Genomic DNA, 25,453 nt, shown 5'->3' with positions numbered 1-25,453 from the left:
TGAGGGTTTTCACCATAAAAATGTTTTTGAGCTTAAATGCATGTATTCATTCACTGTCCAAAAGTTTCCAGCTGTACTCCACATGTAATGCTCCCCCAAAAAACCTGTTTTTAAATTGTTTTCCCTATTTAAAAAGCTGCTTTTGTGCATGCAAATAAGATAGGAGGACTCAATGCAAACATGATCACATAATGGAGCCTACAAGGAGGTGAAAGAATGATTACAAGTGCAGAGTGCTTTCAAGACAAAAATTTTCAACAAACACTCAACTAAACAATTGCGGATGCATATTTTTACTCTAGTTTGAGATGCTTTCACCAAACTTGAGCACAACAATTTCAAATCTCAAATGTCTTGTAGAAACATGAAGACTAATAAAGCATGATGTAATAGAAGTCATGTCTTGTCAGGCACTTTGTATATTTTCATCATGTATTTATAATTTGTAATATATATATTACATGTAATGGAAAAATATAATGTAATTGCATGTGATAGGATCACGTGCAAAGTTGTAACATGCAATCAAGTTGCAATTGCATTAGGCGTGCAACTTTAAATAAGTCAAAGTTAGTTACGAGTTTTGATTTTGAATAAGTCAAGGTGGTTGAGGGTTTCCCCCTTTCTCTCCACCTTTCTCTCTCTTCATTTCCTATATAAAGGAGGGAGCTCATTGTAAATAATCATCTTTTGGCAAGTGAAAAATTTCTGCCAGTTTTTATTGTGCACTCAAAGACTTTGTGTTTGGATGTAAATCAGGTTGCTTTCAATAAAAGAGGCTGATTGTTTTGAGACCTTGTGCCAATTCAAACTGTTACGCGGCAACATTTTCTTGAGTTGATTGTGAGTTTAATGCTTTGATTCAAGAGGGATTTGGATTCAATTGCATAGACTTTGAGCTGTCTATTGCTTTCAGAGCCAATTTGAACTTTTGAAGACTTTTTGCCATAGAATGACAAATTGTGATAGATAGTAGTGGCTGCAATTACTAAGAGTTGAAGACTTTGGTCTTCAGTGGTAAGTGTTTTTTAAATTAAATTTTAGAGTATGTAGTAAAACTTTGTGTTTAATGGCTATTCTACATGAATCTTCACGAGACAAAGCACAAGAGACTTTGGGTTCTTGTATTTGTTTCACAAAAATATGTAAGTAAATTGCTGTCTTTGGTCTTGTTCTTAGGCTAACCCTCAAGCCACCAATATTATCGTAGCAATAGGACCTTTTTGTAAAGTTTGGAAGCCATGGTTCCTGGCAAATTATTCTTGAAAAAAGAGAACTTGATTAAAAACACCACCTTTTTTGTAATTTCCAGTTAAGTTTCTATTGGAACCTCCTGTGGTAAGAAGGCAGCCTCCCCTAGTGCTGAGAGGTGAGAGAAATCTCATGAAACGTAGCCTAAAGTCACAATTTTGTAAGTTGTGGTCAGTGACATAACCAATTTTTAGTCAATAGGTCACCAATCCAATCCTAGTAATAAAGAAAAATGAAGAGATAAGATTATGTGTGGATTTTAGAAATCTGAACAAGGCATTAGAAAAGGACAACTACCCATTGTCATTACTAGACAAAGTATTACAAATTGTGAATAAATCCTAGATGATGACATGCATGGATGGGTATTTACATGGATGATATTACAATGTTTTCAAAGAAGAGAGAAGAACATATTGAAGATTTAAGAAAGGTATTCACTAGATGCCAGAAGTCTAAGTTATTGATGTTGGTTCTGATGCTGATGTGGGCCGGGGTGCCGATGGACCAATGAACGGATTTTTTTTGGGATTTTGGGTGTGTCCATATACATATATATATTTAAAAAAATAAAAATAAAAATAAATAAATAAATAAATAAATAAATATATATATATATATATATTTTGAAAAAAAAAATGTATATATATGTATGTATGTATACTATGACTAATATATGCAAAGAGATGCAATAAATATGCAAAAATAAACCATAGCAATTAGCATATTCAAATTGAAATAACAAAATGTATAATTAGTAAATTACTCAAGTTCAAGATTCTAATGTAATTTGAATTACAAAATCAAAACATATTTCATGGTTCAATGTTGATCAATCAAGAGTCAAGAGTCAAGATTCATAAATCAAATTTAGTCAATCAAAATCGCAAGGATTCTCAAAAAAATCGACATTCTCATCATCTCCTTCTGCTGCAACACTTGCAAGTTCATTTGAATCAAACATGGTTCCAATTGTGCTAGATGCACGTGCTGTGATGTTATCAACCTCATCATCTGTCATCACAGTAAGATCTTGAAGTGTTGCATCCAAGTTTGCACATTCAGGGGCTACATCCCAAAGCTTGGTTAACCCTTCCTTGTATTCATCCTCTTTACGTGACAAAAGACACAAGTTGGTATGTATATAAACCAAGTCCTCAACTTTCTTTAAGCCCAACCAGTTGCGCTTCACTGAATGGATATAGGAGTATGTACTCCAATTCCGTTCAACAGCAGAAGAACTTGAACCCTGGATAGTGTTCATAAAATTAAACATACTGTGCTTCACTAAATGGATATAGGTGTATGTATTCCAATTCCGTTCAGCAGCAGAAGAACTTGAACCCTGGATAGTGTTCATAAAATTAAACATACAAATAAAAAACAAATTAAAGAATATTAAACACGAATTTGTATAATACATTTGCCAAATAAAAAATAAATGAAAAATTACTTGTGAGAGGATCTTGATTGCAAGAGGTTGTAGATTCTTGAATGGTTGACCATACATGTACCACCATGTGATACTTCCCATGTCATTTTGGTCCTTTATTGCATATGGTGTAAGTTTTGATCTTCAAGCAAATAAGCAAAATTCTAGCCTCACCTTTTTGTGCATTTCATGATCTGGGAAGAGTCTTGCAAATTCAGTGTAGCACCTAGTAGCAACTTCTTCATCCGCATATGGCGCAACTCTATTCAGCATAGCAAGCTATAGTGCCTTGGAGATAAGGCATATGCAAGGAGGTGCAATGGGGGAGTCATCTTCTCACAAGGATGATGAATGATTGCCTCCACCTTATGACACAATGCTTCACATTCTGTGGGGTTAGTCTCATGTGCTTGTATGGAAAGCTTTACCTTTTCTACCATGTTGTCCATGCCATCATACATATCTCCCAAGCAAGGTGCATTTGTATCGGCAAAGCGTAGCATAGTCATGATATGTTCGGTGAAATCCAATACAAATTGCGCACGAGCCCACCAATGCTCATCCAAGAGCATACCCCTGACCTTCAAGGCTCTCTTTGAATTTGAAGCCTTCCATACACCCTATTGGTTACAAATAAACATTTGGCTTGATGCTGATTGCACCTTGATGAGTCCTCCCATAACAACAGTATAAGATGTAGATCTAGTCTCACTAACCTAAGCAAGTTGACAATATGACAACAAATATAAAGAAAAGTTATAAACAAGAAATGATTTGATAATTGAACATGAATATAAAACTTATTCAAAATAAATAAATAAATGAAACTAAGTAATTGCAATTTTAAATTTACCTTCAACAACTACAAGTTGGACAATGATTGGAATATGGATTGTGACATGTGGTGGTTTGTCACAAACGTTTGTATCTCCTCTCCCTCTTGGTATATTTGCTTCACCCAATCTATTTGGGTGCCGATTTGTTCCATGACCAAGTTGGCAAGTTGAGAGAGTGTACGTTGCATGGTGTCTAAAAAATATGGTTATATTGAGACTCAACCAAAGCACCTACACCCCTATAATTCTTGGCATTATTTGTGACCACTTGGATCACATTCTTATTGTCCACCAATCTCTATTGCCTCAATGAGAATTCTAGAAATGAATTGTGAATTCTTAACTTGTCCTTTACAATCAAGTGCCCTTAAAAACATTGTCCCTTTGGGGGACATTGTAATCACGTTAACCAATGGTCAGTTTCTTATGTCTTTCCATCCATCATACGCAATGGTTATGCCAAAAGTTTTCCAGGATGTCCTAATTGATTGAAGAGCTTTGGCAATAGAAACCTTTTCTTTTTGCCAAAGTGTAGTACGCACCTTTAAAACCCAGGGCTAATGTAATTAGTTGGTGCTTTAAGGATGGCTGCAATCATTTGCTTCCAATATGGTGATCTTATCAAATTAGAAGGAAGACCATTGGCATAAAGGCAATGTGAAATTGCTTCATCAACAAGCTCTCTTGCCTCCATTTTGAATGCTTGATCCAACATACCTCTTTTGCGTGTAATCTTCATCTTCCTCTTCCACTTCCAAGAATAGATGTTTGGAGGATGCAACATGATCACTGGGCACATTCACTTTGCTCTTTGTGGATGAAGGTTTATACAAATTTGTGTTTGATTTGCTTACTAAATGATCAACAACTTCTTGCTCTTTTAAAAGTCCAGCTAATTGTGCATCACTCATCCTTTTGCCATCTTTGCTTCCCTTGCACAATGCTATTCCTTTACTAGTAGGACCCATAAAATGAGCTTTGATTTGAGAACATGAGCTTTTGAATGGTTTACTATTATGACATACATTGCATTTCCAAATGTATGACCCACCTCCGGAAACTTGGGATAATCTTGTGGTGTGTCTTCATAATGGAGATGCCACATCAATATTGAAGTTATCACTTCGTTGACCTTGCCCTGTTGTTGAACTTTGACTGCTAGTATTAGCCATTCTTGCACAATACAAACTATGAATATAATAAGAAAATAAAAATATTAAATTAGAAATATTTAAATAAACTACGAACATGAAACATATGAGTGCAAATATATGATACAAAAATACTAAAAAGATAGCTAAACTTGTTCCTTCATTTTGTTAAAAAAGAAGAAAAAACTTGGAAAAATTCTTCCAAAACTTGAAATTATTTATGCACATCTAAAAAAAAATCACTAAAAAAGCTCATGAAATGGATCAAATGCTTACCTTAGATGCTTAGATGTCCTTTGTAGAAGCTATTAGACACCCTACGAATGATCCTCTTCAAAAATAATGACCTTGCTTTCATAATGCCAAAATGGAGATCAAATGAGAAGAGAGCCTAGCTGCAAACTAAATAAGAAGAATGAGCAATGAATGACCTATATTAGGGCCGTTCTATAGTTTCGGAGCAAACATGAGACAAATTATAATAAAAAAACAATTTAACACGTGTTTTATTGAGTCACTTAAGTGACTTGGCACTCAAAACAGCCAGATGCTCCATAGATTTGCTTGAATGTTCGACTGATGCTCTTTGGATGCTTTCCCAAGTATCTCGCACACATCTGCAGGTAGGAATTACGCTTCCTGTGCACATCTGTGCAGACTCCATAAGCACCCGCGCATCATGGCGCATCTACACCCACATCTGCTTGAAAACCAAACACATTGGTATCTTAGATGGAAGTTTGTGGTCTCTCTCAATCCAAAGTAGTGTATGTTTGGGGTGACAGAGGGAAAGTTGCTTGGACATGTTCTTTCAGAAAAAGGAATTCTGATAGATCTTGAAAGAGTGGAAGTGATTTTGAAGTTGAGTTTGCCTACTAGGAAGAAAGAACTAAAATCTTTCTTTGGAAAGATTAACTTTGTGAGAAAATTTATCTCAGGATTTGCAGAAATAGTAAAGCCTATGAATGACATGCTTAAGAAAGACGCAAAGATGGATTGAACACCATAAGCTAAGAGAGCTTTTGAAGAAATAAAGGAAAATATTGTTAAAGCACCTGTTCTTATGAGTTTGAAATATGAAAAGCCATTTTACATATGCTCATTTGCTTCAAATCATGCTTGCGCGACGATCCTTTGACGAAGGATTGAAGAAAATGAAGAGCCTTCACGAGTGCCCCATTTAAGGATGCAGAATTGAATCACCCCAATGTAGTAAAACAAACTTATGCATTGGTGAAAGTTAGACATTACATATTGAGAAGTAAAGTACATGCCATAGTTCCTAATATTGTTGTAAATACTTTATCGATGCAAAATGAACAAGAGCTCTTATGGAGCTGGAGTCCCTGCCTTGTTGAAAAAAGAAGACAGATTTGTTTTGAAGATGATACTAATGACAAATAACTTCTAAATATTGAATATATTGGCTGTATGTCTTTTAATTATCTCTTTAATATCTATTAATGTTCATTGAAGAATAAGTCACCTAAGAAATAAAACTTATTTAGCTGGGTTTTATTGCTTTTTCTGAAATTTATATTAGAGAAAAATCACAATCAATGACAGTTGTCCAGGATATGGATATGGCCGCATTTATTTGACACCAGAGAGCCTGATCAAAGTGGCTGGAGAAAAGGTGTAATTAATGCTTTTATAGCCAGACCACCGACATCACACCTAGATAACAATGGCACACCAGCGTTCAGTTTCTAACTTAGGGAATAGCATTTGCTGTGAGCTTTCAGTCCAAACCTGTCACCATTATGTTGCAAATTTCTGATTATAAAATTATGTAAAATTGCGTGGTTGATCCTGCTGTGCAAAATAACATTGAACAAAAAAAAATAAGAAATTGTGAGATTTTAATGTTTCTTCATTTTCTTGTTCTGCTCGTCTTCTTTCATAACATAATGACATTCCTTCCATGATTATCCAGGGTTGAAAGAAAATATTTGCAGACGTACTATGCATAGCTGTTGGGAGCAGAAAATTTAACATTTACCATATCAATATTTTTGGTAGTGGAAGGGATTTGATCGTGCGTGTATTTGGCCGCTGCAATCCGAATCTTGCGCTGGGAAGGTGACGAGGCAGCCGGAATGACAGGCACGGTGTCCGGAAAATTGATTTTTGAAGGGTTCGGTCCTCTCAGACAATAAATGGCTGTGTCAAATGCATGGGCTGTCTGTTCAGACATGTCGTATGAGCCCAGCCATATTTTAGATTGGTAATTGGGAATTCTCACCTCGGAAACCCATTTTCCCCATTTTCTCATCCGAACTCTCTTAAATTTTTTCTAATGTCTTCATCTTTCGACAATCAGAAAATTAGCGTTCTAAAATAGCAATTACTCACACTTTGGTATGCAATATATATAGTAATAATTAGATGGTCACAGACATTAATCTGAACCTTGATACAGTAAACAATTGACGTGTTGATTCCTACATTAGAACCTACATTAGAATTGACCTTACAATAAACAATTCCACTGTCTCTATTTGTTGCCTTACCCTGATTCTGATGGCATCAAGCCAAGTATTCCATCTTTCTTACTTTGTCCAGCCTCGGCTTCTATTCTCTGCTTCGTGTTTAATCTTTCCAAGCTCGTTTCAGAAATTGAGATTTTTCTTAAAGACGCCAATTTTGAAGTGGAAATTTCGGGGCTTTTGCCAGTGATTTGTCACCTGCCATCCATTCACAACATATCTAAATTTGCGTTTAAATTGTCCATGATTAATAAGATATTTCTCTTCATCCAAAAGATCATAATCTGCATCAACATGCACAGTGGCGGATATGCCCTGCATTTTCACAGACTGCCCACCGATGGATAAGCTGGAAGAGGACATGCCAGATGCTCTTAGAATTTGGAGGAAGTTTTCAGATGCTTGCCACTTTTTCTGGCTATCTTGTTCGAGAGACACTCACCCATGCTTCTAAATACGTCAGTACTGACAGTATTCAATGCATAATTATCTATTCACTTTTTTTTCCCCCTATTTTTGTTGTAGAAAAATCAATTTTACTCCCAGCAAAATTGGCACTGACCAATAAGAATTGAAAAATTGTTTTAAAAAAATGATTTTAAAAATAAATCAATTTTAGACCTTACAATATAAGATTCAAACATTGAATAAATTAATAGAGGGGGTCAAATGAAAACATTAGTTCCCTGCCAGGGACTAACTAGGTGAGAGAAGAGGAAAGTGGGTGGCCACTATATATGAATATGATATAGACATTCAACCAATGAAGCTAGTCAGAGGACAATAACTTGCACAAACTGTTGCATTTGAAGGCCAGGCTTAGTGCAACAGTTTATGAAATGAATGACGTGTCCATATGAATGGCACATATATATTATCTATTACTTATTGAATCGCAAATGTACTTCGCGTTTGAATGCCTCTCAAAAGGAGGCACTAAAGTTGAAAAGTAAAAGATACATGTTGCAAGGGTCTGTATTATACAAGCAGGTAATGAAGGCATTTACTTAAGATGTGTTGGGAAGGATGAAACGAAGAGAATCCTGGAGCATTTTCATGACAAGTTTGAAATAGGGCATGGAGCTAGTCTAGCTACAAGGCATGGAGCTAGTCTAGCTACAACACATAAAATACTAAGAGTAGTCTAGTATTGCTTGACTTTGTTCAAGGACACACACGAAGCATGTGACAACTTGCCACATTTGCTAAACAACTTTTGTTCGTGAAAAGAACCTTGTGATGCCACTCCAACTTGTGATTGAGGTGAGACCATAGGCGATGTGGGGACTTGATTTTATTGGTACAATTAATCTACCTTCCTTAGCTCAACATATGTATATTCTTTCCGTTACCAATTAGTGTATTTGGTAGATGGAAGCCTAAGCCTTAAGAAATTCTATTGCTGAAATTCTTATCAAATTCTTGGAAGAGAAGATAATTACAAGGTTTGGAAGCCCTTATGCTTTCGTTTGTGATAATGGTTTTGCGTTTGCTTCTTTGAAATTTTCCAATTGGGCTTTTATCATGGGATAACATTAAAATTTTCATGTAACTACTATTCCTTGGGAAATGGCCTAGCAGAATCAACCAATGAGAACCTTTTGATTGTTATTAACAAGCTTTTAGACAAAAATCAAAGGGATTGGCACACAACTAAAATTCGCCTTATGGGTAGATATAACAAGAACCAAACTGTCATTAGGAACATCTCCATACCATTTGGTATACAGAGGAGATCCGATCATCCCAATTTAATTGAGAATCCCAATCTTGCAATTCTTGCAAGAGTATTATGACATTGAGGATTGGGCCCAAAGTAAGATTGTTCCAACTGGCTGAGAAAAGAGACGAAGCCCTAGATAAATTTGCGAAACATCAAGGGGTTGTGAATAGATGGTTTGATAGTTAGGCTAGAATCAAGGCCTTCAGGATTTCAGACATAGTTATATATTGGGACAAAACACACAAGAAGAGAGGTGATCACTACAAATCTGACAAATTTGGAAGGGTCCATATCAAATTTTTGAGATTCTGGGAGAAAATGCTTTTAAATTGAAAATGTTAACCAGAGAGGATGTTCTATTGCCTATTAATGCGCAATTTCTTAAGCATTACTTTTGAACCTAGTACTCCCTTTCGGGTGCTTTAGTACATAGTTAGAGTAGGTTTCCTTTTTCTTGCATAGATTGTGTTTTTTAAGAGTTAAGTTGTTAGTCTGCCTTAAGTCATTTGACTTGAATTCTTTTGCGACTTTCTCTCTAAGTGTTGGGTTTTTAGGTGCCTTAGGCCTTTAGAGATGTTAGGAATTGCCCTCACCTAGTATTTAGAGTTGTCTTGGTTTAAATGGTTTTGCTTAGGTTTGGTGGTTGTAGTTTAGGTTCCCTTGCAAATGGGAGCCACCTCGTTTTCTCGTAGTTGTTAGGTTCGACAAATTTTGGCATTGCATGGCGCAATTTAGAGCTTTAAAAGAATGAGGGGTGTTTAAAAAACAAATGTCGAAGTTGTGATTTTAAATAGGTAATGCTAAACTTGGAGCCTGTCGCGTTCATATTATAATGGGTTGAACATAAAATCGTAAGTATTCTTAAATTTTGGCTAGTCAATTACTCCAAGATTCTATATAAAGGCATATTCCATGCACAAGACCCTTAAAATCCTTATAAAAATTGTTTTTTCACTTTCAAAATGGCCAAAATCCTAACAAAATTCATTTTTCTTTATAAAAATACACAAAATTCGGACTTAACATGAAATTCCTTTAAGATTTTAATCAAAATCATGATTGTACACGAATTTCTCTTCATATTTTTATCAAAGATCCAAACTTGGCATGAATTTCCCTTCTCATCTTTGCATTTTCAGATCAAATTCGCAGTGTTGATAAAAAACCTAGGCATACCATGAATTTCCACCACTTCGGCTATTGTTTGCTTGATTTTTTTACAGCGTTTGACAAATCTAGACAAGGGGAGATTCTCCCCTAAGTGTGAGCTAGAAAATTTTTTGAGTCTGGAAATTTTCCAAACTAGGGTTGTTTTCCCTTGGAGGAAGTTTGGAACTTGAAATTTTTTTCTAGGTTTGGGAATTTTCTAGACTAGGGTTGTTTTCCCCTAGGTGGCAAGTATGGATTCCAAAATTTTTTTAGGTGTCAAGTTTGTCCTAATTAGAGTGTTTATTTTCCTCAAGAGGAGTTCGAAATGTGGAATTTTTTCCAAGTACGAGAATTGTTTAGACTAGGGTGTTTTTTCCCTCAAGAGGAGTTTGAATTTGTAATTTTTTCTTTGTGTGAGAATTATCCGAACTAGGGTTAAATTTCCCTCCAAGAGCTATTTTTGTGAAAATTTTCGAGTTACCAAGATTTTCCATACTTGGGTTGATTTTCCTCTTTATGATGCCAAAGTGAGATAAATTTTTTTTCTATGTCCAAGATGAATTATGACCATTTTTTTCCACCTTGCATGGATAGGGATCGAGTTTGGATATGGTTTTAAGTCTGTACAAGTTGTGGTCTTAGGTAAATTTGAGAATCCCAACATTGGTCATTCTTCATAGGACATCATTATTTTCTTAATTAATTAAAATAAAGGGGGGACAATTGATAATGTCAAAGTTAGAAGCTTCTAGAGAGGAGACACTTTTAGCCCACATTGTTTAGGTGAGGTAATAAGAGGCAAAAAAACAAGTATGAAAGAAGGGCTGCTGTTGTAGTAAGCCATGAAAATGCTTGCAGATTGAAATCTAGGGGAGACCTCCATGGGAACAATTTCTTGCCAAAATTGATGTATTTACTCCCTCTTTTAAATACATTCCTTAGTGATTGCAAACCAAGAGGGGACCTTTTTTTGAGAGACTGTCCACCGGTGAAGGAACCTTGAAGTTGTCTTGAGATCTTAGTTTGCAGGCTTAGTATAAGAAGTGACTTTATATCAAGAGAGAGTTGAATATTTGGTGTTCTCACTTTGAAACATTGAGTATTCGATTTTGCATGTTAGTGGACTAAAACTCACATCAACTGGGCCCAAACATGAACGAAATGACCTGCAAAATCCAAAGCAAAAGCCAAAAGCCCTGTAGTAAACCATTACTCAAATTGTCATGTCCTCGCAATAGTTGATCAACTGGATATGTGTCCTCACAATTTTTTTGCAAGTATTGAAGCATACCCTGTGAATGATATGGGTTGATTGATATGCATTAATTAAGAAACAATCTATTTAAAGGTAGAACCACTATTAAAATAATATCTTCCAAGCTAGTTTCTTTCTATTTTTAATGGTCACTTCTATATATTATAAATATCTTGTATAATATATTCTTTCAATTATTTGTATGTTTCTTTGTGAAAACATCTTGTTTCTAAACTTTATAAGAACACTTCTTTCTTTGTAAATGAATCATCCAATATTTTACCAATCTGTTTGTCTAATATGTTATCAGAGCCATCTCAATATTTGTTTTGAAAAATTTATAATTTCTATTTTGAAATAATTAGTACTTCAAAAATTTTGACAATATTTTCTTGGTGTCTTGAGGTTTTCATGGCTTGTTTTTGGTGGTTCAGGAAGTCCCATTTTTCTGCAGTTTAGTTGACTTCCTTTATGCATAATCGATGAGCTTCTTTGTATAGCCCCTGTTTCCTCTTAGTACACAACTTTTTTTCTGGTCTTGTTTTGCCCTGCGTTCGTTTTTGATGGCCTGTAAGCTGCTCACAGCTCATCTCTAGCAGCTCGTTTCTGTATACTTTGGCTGCATCTGTGTATTGTTTCCAAAAGGTGACCTTTTTTGTGGCAAAAACGACAAATTTCTGTGATCTGTTTTCCTTAAAAATGACAGTTCCTCCCATATTTAGGGTCAATGACCCTTTCTTTGCAAACCGTTTGGTTTTGGGTTGACCTACTTCTACAAACATGTTTGCGCTGTTATTCATATTGAATGTGGCTTACGCTACAATTTTTTACAATTTTATGGTATTTGTAGGCTTTCATCTCAGCCAGCTAGGGTGTGCTTGATCTCGCCCATTGTTTTTTCTCAGATTCAAGTTTTGTTTACACATTCTTCGTGGTATTTTCAAGACCTCAATTGGGTCGTCTTTAGATTTTTCTTGATGCCTTGTTTTCCATGCCTTGAATTTTGTGCAAACTATTTTCTATTTTGTTTATAGATTTTTGGTGGGTTGTTTGAGATCTCTATTGGGTTGTCTTCAGATTTTTTCTAGGTCTCATTTTTTGTGCCTTGAATTTTGTGCAAACGGATTCACCTTGTAACATGTGTCTATACTTGCCTCGGTAAACAACACATTCAAATTTGTGCATTCAACCATCTAGTCTTCCTTGTTTTTGTGCCTTGAACAGCATGCAATGACATCTTTGACCAACATTCTGCTGGTAGGCAGTCAAAATTCAATGGCAAAAACTACAATACATGGAAGCAAGGCAATCATCAATATTTGAATACACATCTTGACAAAATTGTTTTGGGCGTGTCTACTTGTCGTGCAAATTAAGGCAAAGAGCATAAATTGATGAGCATTATTGAGAATCTGTCATGCTTATCAAACTTTCTATCACTGATGATCAACTACCGCAGGTTTCTTTTGGTAAAACAACTGCAGAAATTTGGAGTCATTCGAAAGGTTTGCTCAAAACCTCAGATGAGAGCTGTGCATTCTTCTTGAAGAACATGCTCTTCTCGATCATGATGAATGATTAGGTATCCCTGCAGGATCATCTCAATAAAAGTAAAGGATATTCGAGATCAGTTGGAAGAAATTGGACACAAAATGGAAAAAGAAGACATGGCGGTGATCAGCTTGAAGAGTCTTCCATCTTCCTAGGAACAATTATTTGAAACTCTCAAAATTCCTTCCACTCATTCTGATGTTTTGTTTTCCATTCACTGTTTAATACTTCTACAACAAGACTTCTGGAAACTATGACTTGGCAATGCTATCAATTCATCCTCAAACAACCAAGCGTTCTAAGCTAAATCCACATGCAACTATCATCCTCCCAGTCTTCTCAGCAGAATCCCTCTGCTCAGTCATTAGAAGCCCAAAGAAGAAAAATATTCAGTGCAACTACTGGCATAAGTTTGGTCATATGAAGTTGGAATGCCAAAAACACTTAGTTGCTCAAGCTAAGCAATCTAGTTCACAGCCTCGAGTGCGTGCTGCGGAGCACTCTGAGCAGGGTGAATCTGGCTTTTACATCTTCATGGTTAAAAGACCCGCAAACCATCTTAAATCCTTTGCCTAGTATATAGATTCGGGTGCCTCTTGCCGTATTGGACAGGGTGGACTGTAATGTCCCCTTTCCAACACATGTTGTATTAGGATGTTTTTAGCCTATTTCACCATGGTCTCATAGGCCAATCAGGTTATCTAAGGAAGCTTGAGGATATTTGGCCTAGACTGTTTCAGTTACAGGTGATTCTGAGGTGTTTTGGTGTGGTTTAGGGATGCTTACTATTTATAGTAAATCAGTTGGGGAAGTTTTTTCTCATCATTGACTAATGGATAGTATATTGTTGATGGTAATTGTTAATATAGAAATTTATTAGATATACTTGGACACTTGTGTATAAAAAAGGGGGTATCTCTATTTATCCCACATTAATTATTGAAGTTTTTGAGCTCCCTTGGGGATGTTATAATAGACTTTTGCGAGTTGATTTTGAATATGCTGGATTGAATTAGAAGTTGAAGAAATTGTTTGGAGAGCTCATCTTCAAGAGCTTGGACAACGAAGTCCCTCTTTGTTACAATCTCTACGTTGTTGCGATAAGTAGTCTATGTTGGATTGAATTAGAATTTCATGAAATTGTTTGGAGAGCTCATCTTCAAGGGCTTAAAGGATGAAATCCCTTTCCTAACAATCTCTATGCTGTTGTATTACATAGTCTGGAGGTTAGTACATTTGCAGAGTTTAAAGAATACCATTTTGTGCCCTAAGAGTCAATATCATTGGCGTGAATACATTTGAACAGTTCTGAGGTATAATCAAATAGTGTCTTCCATTTATATATACCCTGCTCAAATCCCATGTAGTACTGCATCAAGAGCTGGATGCCATTAGTTGGCCTTCAATAACAGTTCACATCCCAGGCACGATTTTAGTTTGAGTATGCTATTTGCAGAGCAAGTTGGGTGTCATTCCAATGGGTCATGGTTGAGAATGCAGATAAGTATGATTTGATTCCCATAGATTGCTGAAGTCTGTAGTTGACGTCTTGGCTTGAGAACATCTTTTTTACTATCACAGAGTGTACTGGGGAACCTGGTGATTGCCGGAGTCAGTCGAGGTGCTGAAGCTGAGCCAAGGTTTGACGTCATTGCTGCATTGCATGTTGGGTTGGTGACTTGGGCTTTGATAGCAACAAATTGTGTTATAATATCACAAAAGTAGCTGCAATTTGAAGGGTATGTGTGTATGCTCAGACTTCTGTATATTGTCTCATTGACTTCTGTATATTGCCCTAGTTGATTAATCATATTTCTAATGCATTGTGAAGAGCTTATCAAGTTGAACATATAGTTGTTCAGTTGAGAAATTTGATGCGAAGCTGATTATATTATTGTTTCAGTCATAGTTATTAGTTTTGTGCACTGTTGAATTTGTATTTCATCTTCCTGTCTATTACAATACAAGTGAACCAAATTTACAGTAAAGGGATGCCTATTACAAAAAAATCTTTTCTCTTACTATATTCATAAGGTTGCGTAACTTATTTTACCACTGTTGGGAAAAGGGGAATTGTGGTTGGGAAAAGGGGACATGAAATGGTCATACCGGTACTTGAACACTTTAATCACATGTTAAAGTTATAAAATCCTTTTGTATCAATTCTTGTGATGACAAATTCCTACCTAACCTTAGACCTTCTTTACCTAACATAGAATTTATAAACCTTTGTGCTGTTGTATTCTCAAAAGAAAAAATGTCCTCCTGATGCTTGTTCAAACCTACCCCTATGGAAGCCTCTATTGTGCCATTAGAGTAATGTAATTTATACAGATAAAAATCTCACCAGTCCATTTCCTAAACAACTGCCTTTCTCCTGAATGCTTGCAACTAGAAAGCTGTACCAGAATTCCCAACTGTCAATCACAAGTCCTACACCAGTTATTGTCAGACAGCACTATCAATTCACTATCAATTCACCATAATTTTCACACATCTAGCTAATACGAGCCCCACTTATTTCTCCCGCCTGATGCCAATTCCTTATTTAACATCTAAAACTATCCAGTTATATGCATTACCTCTATACCTCCATTTTACTATTAATTTTTAAATTTTCATAGAATCCTTTGCAGCTATTAGCGAGGTGACTGTAAGTTGCCATTAACAGAGCTTGAAGAATGCCACAATTGGCAAGGAGGCTTGTAAGGACCCTCTCCAGGTGGATTCTTTTAAATACAAATTTTCTACTTTGTTTGCGTTTGTTTTGGTGAATGAATGTGGTATATTTGCAATGTTTGATGACAATATAATGCAACAAATAAAAGATATTCAAATAATATTTCTAAGTTAAAAGTGAAAGTGCATTGAAAATACACAGATGAAAACTCCAGATTTTTATATCAGCTTACATACTAGATATTTTCACAAAATATCGACAACCTAGTTCATAAAATATCTCCTATTATCCAAATCAACAAAACCTACAATCAATGAACCCAGCAAACATGCCCTGAATGCCTTCAAACCCTCTGAAAGGATGAATAACAACAGCAAATGAATAGCTTGAAATCTGATCAACAATGATTACAATAATGAAGCCACAGATATGCATTAGAGGAAACTTCAAAAATGTTTCAAATCCTGCACAAATCTGCTCTTTAGGCTCAGAGTTGACTCTTGAATGAAGCCCATGCTATGACAATGATTCAGCTGATCTCCCACAGCCTCAAGATTGCAATTACAATGAAGAGATTTTGTTCTTTAAATCATAAAACTGCCCGAAACACTTGGTTTCTCTTCCAGTCACAAATTCTCAAAAGCATAGTCAAAATGATCATCAATAATAAGGTTGAATTGCTTTTTGATGTGCTTTTATAACTCCAATCTCCTTAATAGCATTTAATTCCACTTATAGTTTTTTAACAAGATTTTATAATAAATCTTTTGGGTGTTCATATTCGTGGATTATAAATGCACTTTAATAGCATTTAAAATAATATAACTTGTGTGCACATTGATTTTATAAAATACTTTGATGCTTTGGACTCCAAAATATAATCCATTAATTGCACTTTAAGTCACTTAAATGAAGGGTTGTGGCTTCATTGACTATAAAGTGATTTCAGCTCCACAAGTAATCATTATTTCTCAATTCTGTCTGAACTTGGGAGTTAACCATTATCTCTATTGTGCACCCATCTGCCTTACTAAAAATAGTAAGGGTCCCTTTTTTGTTATAGGGTTCAAGAAGAGTTGGCAGATTAATGGATTTCCGGATGATTGATTGATTAACAGAGGAACAAATGTGTTCCTTATAAAGAATTGCAAGGACGTTGTTTCTAAAAGAAACAACGTAGATTGAAGACGGAATTAGAAACAAAACTAGAGACAGGATAGGAAGCATTCCTATCTGGACTGAAGAAAAAAGAGAGGGGATAGGAAACATTCCTATCTAGATTGAAAGACGGACTATAGACAAGTAGTTGACTATTATAGAAAGTATAAGATATTATCTTAATACCTTCCCTTAATGGTCAACATACGAATGTCGGAACATTCTGGGATAATTGAGACCCTCCCTGGATCTACAGAATGTTGAAACCAAGAAGCTTTGCCAGAAGAGTGCTATGACTCAAAATAAGTTGCATTTACAAAACTTCGTTTTTGTGGGAAAAACGGTAAAACCCAGAATCTCACGCAACCTTCCGTATTACAGACAACTTGAAATGATTTTTGAGGAGAAAATCAACAAACCCAGAAAAAACAGAAATAGATTCAGAAGGCGAAAAATGCAGCTTCGCCTTGATCAAGAAGCTCGACAACTTGTGTTGTTGGCTGGGAAGCATTTTGCCTTGCTTGGGCAGCCAAACGTTTCCGGCACTTGAATTTCATATGGCTGAACGTGTGACAGTAATTACACTGTACATTTTGCTTCGTAGAGCCATCCAAGGATTGAGCAGAAGGTTGATGCTGGGAAGGCTGAGAAGACTGATGGTTGCCAATGTTCTGTTGAAAGGATTTTGCAGCAAAGGCTTGCTCAGTGGAGGTGGAACTGGAGCTGCTACCAAATTGTTGTTTCCACCGATCTTGCTGAAGCAGCAAGGTGCAGAGATTAGTGAACTTTAGATCAACACCAGTAGATGTGATGTTGAGAGTCTCGATAAAATGCTCATAGGATTTTGGTAAACTCCGAAGAGTGATTACCACAATATCCTCTTCCTCCATCTTGCGACCGATGGCAAGTAACTGATCATGGATTTCTTGAATCCGATTCAGGTGTGCCTGGAGTGAGGTGCGCTCATCCATGACAATAGAAAACAGAGTGTTTTTCAGAAAGAAGGCTCTGCTCTTGTCGGAAGTCTCATGAAGACCTTTTAGATGTGTCCAGATTTCGGCAGCTGTCTTGCCGGATGGAATCTGAGAAAGCTGGTCATCAGCTACGGATAGTTTGAGAAGCATTACTGCCTCTCGATTGTTCAGATCCCATGTATCTTGATCAGGACCCGGAGAAGTCGGGCGCTGCTTAACATCCAGAACAAGTTGATCGGTGTTTCGATATTCAAAGATTGCGATGATGCGTTGCTTCCAGGTTCCATAATTGCGACCATTGAATTTGGAATTATGGTCGAGCAGAATATTTGTCAGAGATGCCATGGCACGTTTGTCAATGAAAAATTGTGAAAATCTGTGAAGGCACGTTCTTCGAGGCAAAAATACGAAAGACCCAGAAGAATCAAAGAATGACCTAGAAGAGAGCTCGAAAAACCCAAAAGGAATTTGCTGTCGTTTTCTAGATCCGCTGGCTCGAAAATCAAGGCACAAAAATCGAGGCGCCCAGGAAAAATGGACAACAACCCAGTTGAGCTCTCGAAAAACCCACCAAGAATCTGCAAACAAAATATTTTTTCGACCCCAAAAATTAGGGTTTCGAAAAAAAAGGCCCTGGCTGAAAAAGGCTTGAAAAAACTTCAGATTTCTTGATAAAAATGGCAGATTTTTTTCAGGGAGGGCGCAAATGATGAAGAATGCAAACAAAACGAACTAATCCTTGACCCTACAATCGCGATTTTGCTGTCAAATGCGCTGGAAAATATATGGACGCGAGTTGCTTCAAATGCGTGTGATTTGGACGCGATTTGTAGAAAAAAATTGCGAGCTTTCCCAAGGATACAGGCACGGATTTTGCAGACCAGGAGGCTGCAAAAAAGAGACAACTGTCGTGGTGTGCAGATAATTTCAAAAGAAATTATAAATTTTTCGAAAAATTCCTTATCATGGCTCTGATACCATGTTATAGGGTTCAAGAAGAGTTGGCAAATTAACGGATTTCCGGAGGATTGATTGATTAACAGAGGAACAAATGTGTTCCTTATAAAGAATTACAAGGAAACAACATAGATTGAAGACGGAATTAGAAACAAAAATAGAGACAGGATAGGAAACATTCCTATCTGGACTGAAGAAAAAAGAGATGGGATAGGAAACATTCCTATCTAGACTGAAAGACGGACTACAGACAAGTAGTTGACTATTATAGAAAGTATAAGATATTATCTTAATATTTTTGTCAACCCCTAACATTCTATAATTAGTAAATCCTTGAATACCTGATCAACCAAGATGCCAAGGGTCAATACTACAACTGCAACAAGTCTAGGTGCCTTGCCAAATATAGAAACTGTGTGAAGCTGACTTACTATAATTTGTAAGTCTTTGAATAACTGCTCAAGCCCAAAATGCCAAATCTCAATACTGCAACACATGTTTAGGTGCTCTGCTAAAGATAGAAATGCCATTTTCCTGAAAAAGACACTATAAATTGTAAGTTGCCAAACTAAACCAAACAAAGAGCTATCTTGAACTCTCCTGTCCTCTAGAATGGGAATCAGCCTTTGGTTCTACCAATTGAGACCCCTTAGACATATGACTTAGCCTATGAGGGCCACTGGCAGGTTAATCCAAACCACCAACCACGGTGATCTAAAAAGTGGATATTACAAGGTCTGCTACCTTATTCTCCCTTGTACAATGCTGGAACCTCATATAACCAAAGTTTTGTCCCAATTTGTTTATTTCATCTACACATGGTTTTTAATTCCAATTTCTAGCTCTACTTGTCTGTAGAACATCTCTTAACTTCATAGGTTTGCCTTTGACTATCATCTTTCTAATGTTTTGAGAGGCTGCAGTAGCCAATTGTGCCATTACACCCTTGCAATTTGCCTCATTATTAGTCCTAATCACCAAGAATAGAGATGCTACATAGATTGATCTACTTTCTACATCTCAAATACCACTTGTATCATCTAGGTTGCCTTGAGAAGCATCACCAAAATTCAGTTCTACGAAATCTCTTAAAGGGGAAAATAGATTACTTTAGGTATCTCCAACATACTGTCATGTTAAATCGATGTTAAAGGGGGGAGTTTTGTTCTATTGCTTTCTCCACTTTCTGTGATACACATGGCAATAAACGTCAGTTAACCACCCCATACACTTGTCAACAAAATGATATCGTACAGTGTCGCAACTGCACCATTACAGAAATGGCCAAGTCTATGATGGAACATAGAAATGTTCCTAATAAATATTGGGCAAAAGTAGTCTTTGTTGTGGTCTATCTTCTTAATAGGTCTCCTATACATGTCATCGACTGCACCATTATAGAAATGGCCAAGTCTATGATGGAACATAGAAATGTTCCTAATAAATATTGGGCAAAAGTAGTCTTTCTTGTGGTCTATCTTCTTAATAGGTCTCCTATACATGTCGTTAAGGGAAAGACTCTTGAGGAAAGCTTGGATTGGTCACAAACCTAAGATCAACCATCTAAATGTTTTTGGCTCTTTAGGATATGTTTGGATTCTAGATGCTCCACGCTCCAAGTTGGATTCGAAGAGTCAGAAGCTTATGTTTACAAGTTATAGTGATAACCATAAGGCTTACCGATTGATTGATGTAGATATTGATCATCTTATCTTCAATTGTGATGTTGTCTTTGATGAAAAACAAGGACCATTTCTCGCTTCCTCCCCTGAGCAGAATTTTGAGGATCAACCTTTGAAGGCCTTTGATTTGAGTGTCCGTCTTTTGTTAGATCCACCTAATGGGAGGGATGATGCAAAATATGAATTTGATGATGTACTGCCTGGCTTTCTCCTGGATGATGCCAATCTTCCACCTATTTCAAATCCTATGCCACCTCCAATTATTCCAGTTCTAGTTATTCCTCCTCCTGATGTTGGCACATCTACTCTCCAGCGTAAATGGTGGGTTAAGACTATCAGTGATCTTTGTACTAATGAGCTCATTAAGGGTAGATCTTCTAGAAATAAGGGCAAGCAGCCATTTATGCTTTAACTTTTCTCTCATGGCCAATAGTATCTATGATCCTTGGGCATTTAAAGAGGCCAAAGGGATTCCAAAGTCTTTTGAAGAATAGCACCTGGATTCTGTCTGATCTTCCTCCAGGGAAGGAAACCATTAATTGCAAATGTGTCTATAAGGTCAAGTATCATGCAAATGGTACCTTAGATACATATAAGGCTCGATTAGTTGCTCGAGGGTTCACACAACAGGAGGACATTGATTTTGAGGAGATTTTTTTTTCCTATTGCCAAGATGAGTACAATTCTTCTCGCCATTGCAGCTCAATTTGGATGGAAAGTCCATCAAATGGATATTAAGAGTGCCTTATTCAATGGTGACTTGTAGGAAGAAGTCTACATGATGCAACCTCTTGGTTTTAAGGTTGCCGACAAAGAAACAATCGTGAACTTAAGACAAATATATTAACTACCTAATAAACTAAAGACTAACTAAGATGACCATTAAAGAAACATTATAATCTTCTAATACCCTCAATGGTAATTGTCTAACTGATGTCTATTTTTGGTCACAAATGTTTCAAAACATTTTTATATTGTTGAGATCCTCCCTAGATTTGCAAAATGTAAATGATCGAGAAGCCAAAATCCAACTAGAAAAGAATAGAGAAGGGTGCCCCCTTCTTTAGAAAGCCTTGCAAAAAGAGACAAGAACTTGCCACTAATTCTGCCATTGAGATGAGTTTGTCATTAAACCTCCTAGAATCAACAAAACATTTGAACATAAGTCATCACAAACTATCTAACTTGATGTTGGAATGGAGCTGCTCTTCCCTGGAGACAGAGATAAACATTGAGAGCAACTAGCATTATTTTGAGGAAAAATTGACAAACCTTCCAAACTTTGCATGTGAGTATGATGCACCAAAATAGATTGCAAAAGGCCACCATTTCTGAAAATTGAGAATACCAAACATGATTTTTGAGGTGATAAATCGATCAAAACCAAACAGAAATTTCCGAGATACGAATTAAAGAACACAAAGCTTCATTTTTGAGGAAAACCAGTAAAACCTACGAGTTAATTTTTGAGGAAGATTATAAACCCAACAAATAATTTTTGAGGAAAAAACTATAAACCCACTAGATAATTTATTAAAGAAAAAATTATAAACTCACAAAGGAATCCCACACAACTTTGCTAATTACAAAATCAGAATTTTTATTAAGGGAAAACACAAGATTTCGCTTGGTAAAACAACACATGCAAGTAACAAAATGCATATGCAAGTACACACAAGTAACAAAATACAAATGTAAGCAACATGTAGTGAAATGCAACTTCTGAAAATCAGAGATTTTAGCCCAAACCAAGAAATTGCGCAATCAGAGCTGTTATCCAGGCTTGCAATTTTTAGCAAAAATCTTCAAAGACGAACCACAAAATTTCCATAAAATATCTCTTAACAATTTTTTTAATCAAAAAATCAAAAAACAAATTTTTGAAACAAATTCCTATTCAAAAGGGCCTTGAATTTTTCTTAAAACAATCGATAAATTTTATGAAATTGTAAATATCCGAGTGGGGATATTTTCTCAAAATTTTCCTCAATTAATTTTCAGAATCATAAACAAATGGTTCATGTAATAACTTTCAAATTAATCAGCAAATACTTAAATGGAAGACCTCCAAAATTACAACTGTACTATGATTTTTCAGCAATACAATATCACTAAGTTGTTGGTTCAGGTTCGGTTCCAAGTTTGAATTTCAAGAACCGGTTCGCAAGTTCGACAAAATTTTGGAAAGGGGTTTGGGTTCATTAGTACAAAAACATGTATGCACACACACACACACACACACACACACACACACACACACACACCTTTTAATGAAGCATGAGTTAAAATTAGAATGTAGCATAGTAGCATAAACACATTTAAAGTTTAAACAAAAAAAACTTTAAAACACCAACCACACACCAACCATACTAAGAACCTAAACACATCCTAGAATTCATTGTTTTTATAAAGTTGTAAAGATATCCATGCTTTATTTTGCCATCTAGTTCTCTTTGCCTCTCCTTCTTCGTCTTCACTGATCCCTATCCTACTGCATCCAGTCCCATATATCATACAGTTATTGGAAACGATATATGTAAAATTATACCTTTACAGCAATAGCATTTACACAAATGAGTGACAAGAAAATCCAAACAGTCCTGTGAATCGAATTAATAGCATCATCAAAAGAATGATATATCGGGTAAATTAAAATAAAAAATAGAAAAACAATTCTTAAGATTCAAAGCAGCGTTAGGAATAGTAAAGTATAAAATTTCTACCATAGTGTTCCTTGTTCTATAAGCTATTATAAAAATCAAATCTACACTTGCTGCATTACATATAATATTGAAGTAAGTTGTGTACTATGAAGTATATAATAAAACATATAGCAGAATGTGAAGAAATCTAAGGGTGTTAAGCAATAACTGAGAGTTTTGATATACAAACCTCATAAGTAAACTTTCATCACAATAATAATAGAATCTCATAAAAATGATTAAGTTTAGCTGCAGGTTCGAGCTAGGTTTGAAAATTTCAAGGTGGTTCGCTTGGGTTCGAAATAGATCGAACCAAGAGTACAAAAATTGCACCTTGGTCGAACTAAGTTCTAACCGGACTCGAACTTCGAACCGGTTCGAACTTTCTTGGGTCTCGGGGGGGGGGGGGAAGGTACCCGTGCAATTTAGCAATATCATAACCAGCAAATCCATAGAAATTCCTCAGAAATATGCTATTGCATTATACATCAGTAATGCAGTAACAAACAAGAAGTCCAATCTTAAATACAAAAATGCACCTAGATTGGAAACAAATAATAAAGTGCACCTATAGGCTCAAATGTGAATTCTGTTTGAATCCACTGTGGATGATGAATCGAGGCTACGTTGAATCCACCTAGAAAATCTTGAACGTTCAGTCCTTAGGCTTCAACAAGAGAAAGCACGCAGCTTCCCAAAGTTCTCCAAAGATAAACCAAAAAATCAATCTCAAATTCAAGCATGCCCAAAATGAGTCTTCCTTCCTTTTAATGCATCAAGTTTTGACTCTTCAACTTCCTCTACCCCTTCTCTTTGTCATCTTGTCATTTCGTCTCTTATCAATGCCCCTCTAACATTAAATTAACTCTTTTATAATTCCGCATTAAGCTCTCATAAGCCAAATTAAATATTTCATGAGATTGACTTCAGAATTCTTAATGACCCCAAAAACATTGCAGAAATCCCACCAACCTAGCTCTAAAACCATGTTATGATAAATCGATGTTGTTGTTGTTGTATTAAACAAAGGAGATGAAAACTCCTTATATAGATTTACAAAAACGATGTTTCTAAAAGTTACAATCATTAACTAAAGATGGAAATAGAAACTACCTAGTAAAGACTAAAGACCAATTAAGATGACCATTAAAGAAACATTATAGTATTCTAATAGACACTATGTTTCTTTTTGCCTCTTAACCTTTGAAGCAGGTAACAGTGGTTCTGTTCTATTGTCGATAACATTTGAGTTTAATCGAGACCTGTTAGATATAATTTATTCTAAATTTTTGGTGATCAATTCTTTTTTATGTTGCACAGCGTCTTCTAATAGAATGAGTTGCTGACCTACTAATTTTGGACAATAGAGAGAAACATTACTGAAAGGACTTTCATGTTGCATTTGAGCGTTGATGGTCTGCTTACACTTCTTGTTTTAAATCCTTTCTTTTGTTATTTGTGTTTTCCTGTTGTTGATAACTAGTGTTGGATGCAGAAGAGGTAAAAAATCCATGCAGGTTATTATTATTTGGTGGGGTTTGTTTTCGCTCTGTGCCTGTATTTCATTCGTCTCATTTTGTTTTCTTTAAATAATTTTTTTGTATGTTTTATACATTTCTCATTAAATATTTCAATGCACCTGCAATATTGTTTTCACTTATCTGATAAATACATGTTGTTTGAATAAAATGCATGATATTATGACCCAATCAGTAGGGTTTCCGTGGTTAGTCTAGAAATCAGTTCCTGATGAAAAGTGTTAGTTAATTTAGTGTGCTGAAAAATGGTTTTGCATGAATAGCATTATATTGCCCATTCAATTATTGTAGATGCAGGTTAAAACACTTTTATTATGTTTCTTCTATTTAAGCTTGCACATCCAATGTGTATAACAGACTGCTACCTATTATTGTGTCAGGAGATTATGTTTAACCAGTAAGGTTATGAACTTTTCACCTTCATGTGCAGGTGAGCTGATTGAACGTGTGGTGCACATTGCAGGCTGTGGAAGACATTAAAGCTCGTGCTGCAAAATCCAAAACTACTAATAATTCAAAGTCAACAAATATTGATGCTGGCAATACTGAGACTCAGCTGTCATCCTCTGTTCCTGCACAGTCTTGGCCAGCATCATCTCTTCCTGCCAGCTTTTTTGACGAACCTGATGCCAAACGCCAAAATCGAGGTGATCAACTTTCTTTTGTAGCAATTTATCCTTTTCTATGTTGACAGCACTTACTAAACAATTAGTTACACTGTATGACAGATGACACTTGCAGCAGTTCTTATATGACGTGATGTAGCTTTCAAGCATGGGCCAGAACTATAACTGATTGTATCAGTCGGTCGTTTACCATAACCATAACTATAACCATTTTGTTATGAGAGGCATAACCTATAATGCTTCATAGTACTCTGATACATTGAGTACCGTATAGCATACTACTACTATGTTTGGTAGCT

General features: G+C 35.9%; 1 protein-coding gene across 4 annotated transcripts in view; it reads left to right on the top strand.

Moving 5' to 3' along the window:
• LOC149567132 (protein ABA AND ROS SENSITIVE 1-like) overlaps nucleotides 1-25,453 on the top strand; it is a 47,143-nt gene that overhangs the window by 9,619 nt on the left and 12,071 nt on the right. For all 4 annotated transcript variants that reach the window (XM_089820329.1, XM_089820331.1, XM_089820330.1 and 1 more), the window contains exon 3: nucleotides 24,992-25,175. In XM_089820329.1, coding sequence (XP_089676455.1) covers nucleotides 24,992-25,175 — 184 coding nt within the window. The remainder of the gene's footprint in view (nucleotides 1-24,991; nucleotides 25,176-25,453) is intronic.

This window comes from Cupressus sempervirens, chromosome 3 (assembly GCF_028749045.1).
Source record: "Cupressus sempervirens isolate cs-2001-9-10 chromosome 3, ASM2874904v1, whole genome shotgun sequence".
NCBI classification, from domain to species: Eukaryota; Viridiplantae; Streptophyta; class Pinopsida; order Cupressales; family Cupressaceae; genus Cupressus; species Cupressus sempervirens.
The sequence above is the reverse complement of the archived record's forward strand: the minus strand, read 5'-3'. Positions and strand labels throughout refer to the sequence as shown.